Consider the following 10854-nt stretch of genomic DNA (forward strand, 5'->3'; position numbering starts at 1 on the left):
GAGGCACAGGGGCAGCTGGGCTCTGCTGAGTTGCAGCTGGGACAGGAAATAACACTTAAACTGAGGCAGGGACTTGGAATCAAGCACTGGGGGATGGATTGTATCTGTGACAGTGAAACCCTGGGTGCTGTGTGGGTCATGGCAGGGATTGAAAGCAATGGACCAGGCTGAGCTGGGCTCAGTGCAGCCAGCAGTGGGAGAGGATCTGTCCTGTCACTTTGGCATTAGCAAGGCTGATTTTGGAAAACCAGAATCTTTGTAAAAGTATGTCTGTATCAGAGGACTGTCCTCTGTGTCCTGTTGACATCCTGCAGGAATCACACTTGGAGTAGCCCAGCTTTGAGCTGAGGAAAGCTGCACTGCCCTTCTGCCAGGGGCCTCAGGGTGCAGCCTCCTGCTTGGCTGCTGCCATTTATGGAACAGCAACTTGAAATCAGGTTGTTCTTTAGGAAAAAAACAGATCTAGGTCAGTTTCCATGTTTGTTTACAGATGTTTTGGATGTCAAAGATGCAGTATGAATAAGGAATATTCTCCTATGTGCCAGGCACGTGCTGGGATCCTGTGCTTTGGGAGGCAAGTGCTTGTTCCCAGCACTGAGGTTCTGTAACAGAGCCACAGCAAATTCAGGTGGCAGAATTGTCCTTGCCATCCTTTAACAGGTGCACAAAGGGGGAGAAGGGATCTTGCTTTGCCAGTAAAATAAGCAGATACAATTACAAGCAAATATTTCCTAAATTCTAATTTAGCATAATTTTTTATTTAGTAATGTGTAGGATTTTTGTTTGGCTTTAGGAGATGCTGGGGTTTAACTGCACCTCTGCAGTGCTTCAGGATTTTAAAGCACGTGGTGCCAGTTTGGGTAGTTAGTAGCTCTGGTGAAAAGAAACTAAAGGCACAAAAACGATTTTAATGAGTATTGTAGTCAGTTTAGTTAGAAGTTTAGTTAATTAAAAAAAAAAAACACCTCTAGAGGTATTTCAAGTGTTGAAGGATTTAGGAATAATCTCTTCTGGTACATTTATATGGAAAAAAATGGGTTGGATCACGTTTTAGGAATTCCTGATACTGTGTCATGTATTTCAGGGAATTAGGCACACAAAGGGAAGAATGTGTTGCTGCTCTTTGTTTTCCTGGTGGCTGAGGTCCTGCTGCTGGAGGCTCTAAAGGAAGGAAACAGTTCTTGCTTTTGGTAGTTCACCATCTGGAAGAGCAGCCTGGTTTCCCTCTTCTCCACTGGCTACAAATGGAATCTGTAGCAGGAAAATAGGAGTTTTGTGCCTTCTGTTCCATAGTTTTACACAGACACAGCATTATTCCCCAGGAAGGTGCATAAATGTTACTGTAACTATTTAAATTTGGGCTCCTGGCCTTGAGGTTTAATCCCTGATGGGATGTGCTGCTATTTTTGCTTCCCTTGTCCTTCTGGGGTGCCTTTTCTACCCCTCCACAGCTGCCTGGTGTCCTTCTCTTTTCCTTTGGAGATAAAAGCCAGGAGTTTCAAAGGCAGTGCTTCTCTTTGGACAGCAGTGAACAAAGGGACTGAGAAAATGTTCACATTGAAGAATCAGAATCCCCATGGCAGTGTTGGCTGCCAGGAAAGGGCTGTGTGAGCTGGGTTCAGTGGGGCAGGCAGGAAGGGCCTGAGTCGTGCCAGTGCCTGTCCTGACACACATCTGTACCTTGTTCTGGGGCAGTCCTTAGGATGGCTCCATAGGGAAGGGGCTGGAGCCCCAGGAGCAGCTGAGGGAGCTGGGCAGGGGCTCAGCCTGGAGAAAAGGAGGCTCAGGGGGACCTTGTGGCTCTGCACAGCTCCTGCCAGGAGGGGACAGGGACAGGAGCAGAGGGAACGGCCTCAGGCTGGGCCAGGGCAGGCTCAGGGTGGGCACAGCAGGAATTTCCCCATGGAAAGGGGGCTCAGGGCAGGCTCAGGGTGGGCACAGCAGGAATTTCCCCATGGAAAGGGGGCTCAGGCACTGGAACTGCCCAGGGAGGGTTGGAGTGCCCATCCCTGGAGGTGTCCAAGGAAGGGCTGGAGGTGGCACTTGGTGCTCTGGGCTGGTGACAAGGTGGGGATCAGGGACTCAGTGCTGTGGGAGGGCTTTTCCAATGTGGGATCTGTGTGATCCTGGGATTCTGTGTGATTCTGCCTCCAGCACTTGAATGGAGCTGCTCCAAAGCAGAGTCCAGCCTGTGAGCTCACTGGAGATCCCAGGGGAGCTGTGCCCTCAGCCAGCCTGAGCTGTCACTGTCTCACAAACCCCAGATCCCACCTGGAGTGAGTGACCCCATGGAATGAGTGATCAACAGTCAGTAGGCTGCACTCAGGGAATTCAGTGGCACAGACACTGAGCTGACCCAGGTGATCAAGTTTTCAGTCACTGTATCTGAGGAGCACAATCTCCATAAAATCCCAGAATCCCAGACTGGTTTGGGTTGGGAGGGACCTTAAAGCTCCCCCAGTGCCACCCCTGCCATGGGCAGGGACACCTCCCACTGTCCCAGGCTGCCCCCAGCCCCGTCCAGCCTGGCCTTGGGACAGCCACAGCTGCTCTGGACACTCTGTGCCAGGCCTCCCCCTCCTCCCAGTAAGAACTGGTGGCTGGTGTTGGTTCGTGCAGGGCTCAGTACTTGGGCTGTTCCTGGCTGCTTTATCATTATTTATTCCTGTTCTCTGGAGTAAATGGGAAAGCAGAGGCAGCCATGGGAAGGAAGCACCATTAGCAGGTTTGCAGTTCCTGCTCCCTCAGGCACTCGGCTCCATGTGTGGAAGGGCTCTGCAGGTCACGTTTAGCTTTGTGTTGGGAGCTGCCATCAATGTATAGATTTTGTGAATTAATCTCCCTGCTTCCTGAGCTGTCTTTAAATGTCTTTACAATTGGAATTCTCTCTGGATGCTGAAATGGGGTGAGATGTAACAGATTGGTTCTGTGGCTCCTCCTCAAACCCCAGCCCCGGAGGAGTTTGCTCACTTGTGTCTGTCTTGTGATAATGTCAATCTATTTTTTGTCTTCTGCACACGATGCACAAAGCAGGTGAGCCAGTAACTTTTCTGGCCACCTCAGCTTTTGCTTTACCTACTTTTGCAATATGTACTGGAAGACATTTAACCATGTTCCCTTTCTCTCCCCTTTTCAGCTCAGAGACACTAATGACCCGCTGTTTTTATGGAACCTCACTACACTGCCACGAAGAGCACCAGCTCATCAGGACTGAGAGAAATCTGAGACTGACTTGTCCTATTTTTCCTCTGAAATCTTCACCAAGTAGTAAACATTTTTTTGAAGGGGAAAGGGGGTAAAAGATGTTAAAGCTCCCCCTCGCACCGTTAGGGCATCTGTACCTAATGTACATTTTCCTTAAAATTTCAAAAGATGTTAGGAAATATTTTATAAAACTTTTTTGCAATAAATGACGCATGAAATGATGAAAGACTCTATGACACTTACATGCAAGGAACCACTTGAAATATTAGGATGAAGATTCACTGCAGATAACTGGGGTTTTGTAATGTGACAGTCACGTTTGTATGTTTTGAGAGGTGCCAGTGACGGAGCCAATTTGCCTGGGAAGTTGACTGTAACTTTTGAACTTTTCTTTTAATTCTTGACTTTAGCATTGCAATTTTCCATTCTCTGAGGCTTAGTTAGTATTTAGTGCAGGTGTTAGCAGAGCTGTGATCTGTGATCAAAGCATGTCCAAACCCAGTTGTATTGTGAAATATGAACAGTCCTGCTATTGAGACCAATATTTCCCATAGAGGTGATGGAAAGGACAGTGACCACAAACTCCATGGATCTCTGTTTTATGGGAAAGCTCCTTCTGTGTGAATATGGTTGCATTTTATTTATGCTATTGTAACACTTAGGGAATTGAGGGTTGTGAAATAACCTTGAGAGGGGCTACAAGGCAGAGAGCAGCGTTTTGATTATAATCCTATAACAGGATGGGAATCATGGATGGAGAGTGATTCAATGGGATGGCATTTCTATTTCAAATCATGGCTTATTTTTTCCTTTTAACATGAATATTTTTCAGATAGATAACTAGTAGAGAGCAAAGGTTTTATTAGAGTTTCTGATGGTTGTTGATCTGAGTTGGGTTGACTTCTTTGAAAAGCTGTAACTCAAAAAAAAGAAACCCACTGGGTTTTATCCATTTTATTCCCCTCCCAGAAAGGTCTTGGGTAAGACTGACTTCAGTGGAGCTTGGGAATGCTGGACACGCTGCTGAAATCTTGAGTTATTAAATATTAATTTATTTGTCACTAATTATTTCCATTGTGTGCACACTGTCTCGGCAGAACCATTTCTTTAAAGTTCTTAGCAGGGGATTTATTGTGTAACCTGGGAAAATAAATATTTGTTTTGAAGATATGAAAATGTGCACATAATCTACTAAAAGTCAAATTTCTGTTTCTATCGAGATGAAAGGACTTGTAGGAAACTTTTCCTCCTTACTGATATCCTGATTCAATTGGAGAAAATAAAATGTCTTTGTCTGGATCGTTTAAAACCAGAGACTCTTTTCCAAGGGGCCTCTGGGTCAGCACAAAGACAATTTCTTCGTGTCTGGAGCCTGAATGAACCACATAAGATTTGAAGTTAGGACAACTCTGTCATTGGCAACAGGTTTATACTTGTTAAACAATCGGAGAGGGGGAAGTGACAGGCTGGGACAGGCCCCCAAACCCCAGCCAGGCCCATCAGGGATTCACACACTGAGTGTGTGGCAGCTCGTGCTTTGTGCTGCTTCAGTGTCTGCTTTTCAGAGCTAAATTCTTTATTTATAAATGCAGAAATTGAATATTCACTACCTACTTTTTAAAAACAGGCTGTACAATGCTGTGCAGTGCGTTCAAATTGTACCGTTTGCCATAACAATTTCACCATGAAGTACAAAACTTTTTTTTTTAAATTTGGATGAATATTTGTTCTACAGTGCTTTTCCTTTTCACCAGTGGAAGAGGCCCAGCAGTCTGGTCCTGCTCAGGGCCTGGGATGTGACTAGAACTGAAAGCTTGAGACATGTGAATGAGGAAAGGGGTGCCTCGGTGCCGGCTCCGTGCCAGCCTTTCACCTCCGCTTGGATTGACAATGGATGGGGGCTTGGCCTGATCAGGTGCATTGTCCCCCACCCCCCAGAAACCAAACAGAAAAGCCACCAAACCACATGGCACAAACCAGTTTCTGCTCAGGAAAAAGGCCCGGGACTGTGGTGGCAGGGTTGTTGCACATGGCGTTGAGGAGTGCCTGCTGTTGTTTTGGAAGCCGGTAGTGCCTGGCTGTGCCCCCGGATCCCCAGGGCTCTCCTCCCCTCCCTCCCTGAGCCCAGCAGCTGAACCAGGAGGGATTAACCCAAGGGATGCAGGTGTGCACTGGAGAATATGGGTATAGAGCAAATAGCATCCAAGGGAGCTCATGTCTGCCTTGCTTTTCCCAGCATTGCGTTGGAAACCACATTTTCATTTGGAAATGAAATTGTCAGGGATATTCTAATGAGAGAGAGTGACAGTAATGTATTGCTTTTCACTTTTTTGCTTTAGTTGCTTAATATTTAAGCTTTGCTCCGTGCTACCTTCTTGTCTGTATATTGAATGGTCACTATGCCTCTTTCATTTTGTAGACTTGAATGAGGAAAATCTGATTCACCCTTTAAGGTTTGCTGAGAAGTAAAAATGATAAAGAATGTTGTGTAACATTTATTCAAATAAAGCCTTGATTTTTTTCAGTGCTCTTTTAAAGGGAAATAATGTTTTGATGTCTTTAACTTTCTTGCTTTATTAGTCCTTGACCCCAAAACCTTTGATTTATGTCAGAAGTGGTTTTTCTGGATTAAACAAAGACTAAACTCAGCTTGCTGGTCCACTGCTGGAATTCCATCACGTGGACAAGTCTCTACCTAACCTCACCTTTCACCACAGTGGCTGGAAGATCCCAAACTATGCTCAGCCAGGTGGATGCTGTCCAAAGCAGTAGGAAAAATTGTAATTAGTAAGAAAAGATGATGTGGTAGAGACAGGTGGTCCAAGGAAGCCCTGGTGGCTCTGCCGCAGTCCCAGGAGGAGGAAGGGATGCCAGGGGAAGGAAGGGGCTCCTGCCCTGGCACACGCAGTCCTTGGGCTGGTGTTTATGGAGTTCTCACAGTTTCAGACAAGGCTTGCCCTCACAGGTAAGTGTACAGGGGGATTTCTCCACCCAGGGAGGAGTTGCCTTGTCCTCAGCTGTGTTTCCTTGACCCGGAGCAGGGATCAGGTGGTGCTGGAGAGGTAATTTCTGTTCCAGGGCTCCATCCCACTGCGCTCAAAGGAGGGCCATGCCAGCAAGTATTTTTCCAAATACCTGGTGGTGTTGGGTTGATGTTTGGACTTGATGATGTGAAAGGTTCTTTTTCAACCTTCGTGGTTCCATGATTCTATGGAGTGGAAGACTCTGGCACTGCACTATCCAATAAAATAGAAGGCAGTATTTACACACATTTTTTCACTTGCATTTTGGTACTGTGAAGAAAGATTCCCTTAGTTGAGTTGAGCTCCTGGGCTAAACAAAAAATAAGCTGCTTGAGTTAATTTCCAGGAAGTTCTGATTTCCAGGAAGCATTGGTGGTTTTATGGCACAGGGTGTTTTTATGGCACAGAGGATGCCAGGAGCTGGTGGGTACCCAGAGGTACTAACCCTGCTGGGAAGGGGTTGTTGCAGTGACCTGCTGTGGATAATGAGGAGTTTTTCCCAAAATCGATTTTACTGTGAAGTGCTGCTGTTGGCTCAGCCTGGGGTGCTTTGGGAGCACTGTGACAAACACCCACATCTGGCTGTGGCCGAGCACAGCTCCAGCAGATGGTTTTCTTTTCCTTCATGGTTGTTTCTCATTCTGTCGGGATTACAGGAACTCCCATCCCCTTTCTCTCATTATTCCCTCAGCCTTGCAGCAGTTCCTCCCGAGCCGGCGATCCTCATTAGGCGGGGAAATCCTGCTGAAGTGTAATTGCTCGCTAATGGCTTCTCCTTTGTGACACCGAGTTGGCAGCAGCGCTGTGGGGACGGAGCCACGAGAGAGGTTGGGCCGGGCAGATTGCAGAGCTCTGCAATTACTCCGTGGATTAATCCTCACTCCAGTGGTTGGCAAAAGGATAAAGGTGACCCGCGGCCCACACAAAGCCCCTCTAATGGCGTTTGCTGCTGGCCCCGGCTATCAAAAGGGCGACGCTTAATGCGGGCGAAAGTGCAGCTCTGGCACGAGGGCTTTGGAGAGATTCCCGTCCAAAGTGTGAGGGGTCAGAGTTGAGATCTTGCAGGGTGAGACCAACAGGGCCACTGCTGAAGGGAGTGGTGGCTCGGTTACAGTGGCACTGGGAACTCACACTGTCACACTCGGGTATTTGGGAGCCTTTCGGGCGAGCCCGCCTGGGCTTGAGGGGCTCCCGATTCCCTCGGGGCTCCCGATTCCCTCAGGGTTCCTGCCTCATCTGCCTCACGGAGAGTGTCAGGTTTGCATGGAGAGGCCCTTCTGTGCTTGAGGGCTTTGTGGGAAGCTGGGAATGGCCCAGGCTGGGAGGATTCTGTGGCAGGGGAGGTGTGCTGGGTGCTGAGCCAGCGCCGAGCCCCTCGGGCAGAACCCAGGCCTGGCACCAACTCCCCTCACCGCAGTGCCTTTGTGTCCTCCTCCCCTGTCCCCGCTCCAGTTGTTTTGGGATTTGTTCTCCCTGCCGTGTTCTGCAGGCAGAGCAGGGAGCCAGGAAAAGGCTGCTGTTGTTTGCTGGGTCATACTGCGGGGTTTATTCACATTCCATATCCGGCTTTTATGGTTCTGCTCCTGCTTTTCCCTTGAGTGTCTCTGTGCTCTTTGTTTTGCCTTCCTTGCTGGGTTTGCAGCACAAGCCGTGGGTGCTCTATGCAGACTGGGCACCCCTGCAGAGGTTTTGGCATGTTCTGGATTTGGGGTAAATATTCCAAGCCCAGGAGGGGTAGTTCTGATTTTGAAATCCAGATTTTCAGCTGAGCTCCACATCTTAAGAGCTTGGGGACTGGAATTTCTGCCTGTGGTTGTCTTGGTCATTAAATATTAAGTGAGGCTGCTCCTCCTGGAGGGTTCATCCAAACACTGAAGGCTCTGAGCTGTCAGGGGAAAGGGGCTGGGGGCCCCAGAGTGTTCAGGGATAGATACTGGGCCATGCTAAGGATAAGACCCCAGGAATACTGACACTGCTCAGATGGATGGGGATAAGGCATCTGTGATTCACTCATTTGGCTGTGGTTGCTTTTAAAAAGCATTGGGCATGAGCTGTGAGAGCAGAACTGGGGGGGTTGGACTTCACACTCTCTGCATTAACACTGCAGGATCCTGTCAGGAGCCATCAGCTGCATCTTGCCTTGGAAAACCTGCTGCTGGCTCCAGGCTCCAAGGCCTCAGCTGCATTCCAGCTGGGAGCAGGGACACAAATGTGTTGGAGAGCTGATGCTTCAAGGGCAGCTCAGGGCTGGAGCCATGGGCAGGGAATCTGTGCCATGCTAAGAATAAGACCCCATGAATACTGACACTGCTCAGCCTCCTCCTTTCCCTAAGTTCCAAATACTGCAATTCTCCCTCCCTCAGACAGAGAAGCACCCCAGGATGGAGGGTGACAGCCAAAGGAGCTCATGGAAATAGGACAAATGCAATTAGAAAAGTCCTGGCCCCGCTGCCTCCCCAGGGACCTGCTGGGCACTCGCCAGCAGCACTCAGGAATACACTCAGGGAGCTCTGCCAGCAGCCACCGCCCAGATGAGATACCAGCATTTCCCTCTTCCTGCCATCCCTGTTCCCTGGGGTGTCTGCAGGGAAGGGGTGCTGCCCTTCACTGCCCAGAGACAGGAACAGAGCCCCCCTGGCCACCCTGTGCTTATCCCAGGGCAAGCACAGCTCCTCCTGGAGCTCCACGCCCTCCCAGACACTGCCCAGAGCCCACGGACAGCAGGCAGGGAGTCCTGGGAAGCAGGAGCAGAGCACTGGGCCCAGGCAGGCCGGGAAAGGCAAATCTAATCCTGCTGCATCCATTTAGGGCATGCGGGATTTGTGAATTGTCTCCTTGAGAAACAAAGGGGGAGAAATATGCAGTTCTGGGGACTACAGGCTGCAGCTGCAGATGGTTTCCAATTGGGAGATCCCCACTGAACGTGCAGAATCAGGAAAAAAGGGGTTTTAATTTTCAGTTGATTTAGAGCCTTTAATCTTTGTCAGGGTAGGCAGTGATGCCTCTGGCTTAGTGCCACAATTCCTGTGCCAGGCGCTGCCCAGAGCCCCCCCAGCAGTCACAGCCCTGCCCAGGGTGGGAAAAAGTTGCTGAGCAAGAAAATGTTGGGATTCATCCAAACAGGGAAAGCTTGTGAATGAGCAACGTATGAATGCTGCACATTAAATGTGCCCCAGTGCATCTTTGCCCTGTTGGAGGGAGGCACTGGGGTGTAATTGGTTCTTGGCTGCAGCAGTAATCCCTTGGGAATAACACAGCTAATTAAAGCCTAGGAGCTGGTGACCAGCAGCTTCTCCTCTCTCCCAGGCTGGGGCTCTGCTAATCAGGGGCAGGTAGATCCCAGGAAGTTTTGTGTTAATCAAGGAGGGAAGGACTGGGCTCCAAAGCTGGGTGCCTTTTCAAATCCTGAATGTCCCAAGGGATGAGCTGGGGGAGATTTTGGATCCTGCTGGGCAGGAGGGATTGGCTGTGCCTGGACCCTGCCCTGGAGTGTGGCTGCCTCCCTTGGGGCTGGGGTTTAGGCAGAGAGAGCTGAAGATGTGAACTGGGGAGCTGCTTTTTCTATCTTTTAAGAGATGTTAAATGCTCCAAATCTTTGGTGGGACAGAGGGAACTGCAGGTGCTCAGCTCCTCTGGGGGTCAGGCCTTGGGACTCATGAGCAGGATCTGGAATGAGGCCAGGTTGGATGGGGCTTGGAGCAAACTGGTCTCTGGAAGGTGTCCCTGGTCTCTGGAAGGTGCCCCTGCCCTATGGAAGGTGTCCCTGGTCCCATGGAAGGTGTCCCTGGTCTCTGGAAGGTGTCCCTGGCCTATGGAAGGTGCCCCTGGCCCATGGAAGGTGTCCCTGGTCTCTGGAAGGTGTCCCTGGTCCCATGGAAGGTGCCTCTGGCCTATGGAAGGTGTCCCTCTTCTCTGGAAGGTGCCCCTGCCCTATGGAAGGTGTCTCTGCCCATGGCAGGGAGTGGGACTGGATGAGATTCAATGTCCCTTCCTGCCCAAACCATCCTGGCAATCTGTGATTCTCAGCCCATCTGCAGCCAAAAGGATTAAAGTCTCTGAGGGGACAGAGAAGTGAGTGAGAACCTCTGCATAAAGCAGAGACAAATCCCACTGTCAGTTCTGGTGTCAAATAATGAAAGGTCTGAGCCACAAATGTTATGGAAATCCTGGAGAAAGTTCTTTGTAGGGAGAGTCTAACCCAGCTCATGGACAAGACCAACACTGCCTTTATTTTTGTGCAAACACCTCAGGGGAAAGGCCAGCTACTGAAAGGTTTTGTGTTTGGCAGGCAAAGGAAGGAGCAACAAAGGCAGGAGCTGAGGATGGACAACTCCAGCTGGAAAGGAGGCACGTGCTGGTTACCAGGAGGGTGAGTAGCTGTTGGAACACTTGAGCAAGGAACTGTTTGGTTTAGGAGCACTTCTATTTAAAAGATTGTGTTTCATAAACCAGTTTTTTCCTAGTAGAGGTTGTAAATCCAACAAGTGTGACTCAAAACTCCCTGGCACGCCCTGAGTTGTGGCCAGTGGCACCAGGAGGAGGCACCAGTTATTTTACTGGTCTAGCTGTGAGGACTAGTTCAGACATTAAAAAAACCACTTAAAAATCAAAAGCAAGACAGATGCAC

General features: G+C 49.3%; 1 protein-coding gene across 4 annotated transcripts in view; it reads left to right on the forward strand.

The window, feature by feature from the left end:
• The window catches only part of PWWP2A (PWWP domain containing 2A), a 31307-nt gene that overhangs the window by 18003 nt on the left and 2450 nt on the right, over positions 1 to 10854 (forward strand). For 2 of the 4 annotated variants that reach the window (XR_013184376.1, XM_054642988.2), the window contains exon 3: positions 10516 to 10596. Coding sequence is in view for 2 of the 4 variants with exons in the window: in XM_054642988.2 (XP_054498963.1) it covers positions 10516 to 10547 (32 nt within the window). In the remaining 2 variants the exon portion in view is untranslated. Of the gene's footprint in view, positions 1 to 3136; positions 5742 to 10515; positions 10597 to 10854 lie in introns of those variants that run through there. The other 2 variants (XM_077186439.1, XM_054642989.2) reach the window with 1 other exon arrangement.

The sequence above is a fragment of the Agelaius phoeniceus genome, chromosome 15 (assembly GCF_051311805.1).
Source record: "Agelaius phoeniceus isolate bAgePho1 chromosome 15, bAgePho1.hap1, whole genome shotgun sequence".
Taxonomy (NCBI): domain Eukaryota; kingdom Metazoa; phylum Chordata; class Aves; order Passeriformes; family Icteridae; genus Agelaius; species Agelaius phoeniceus.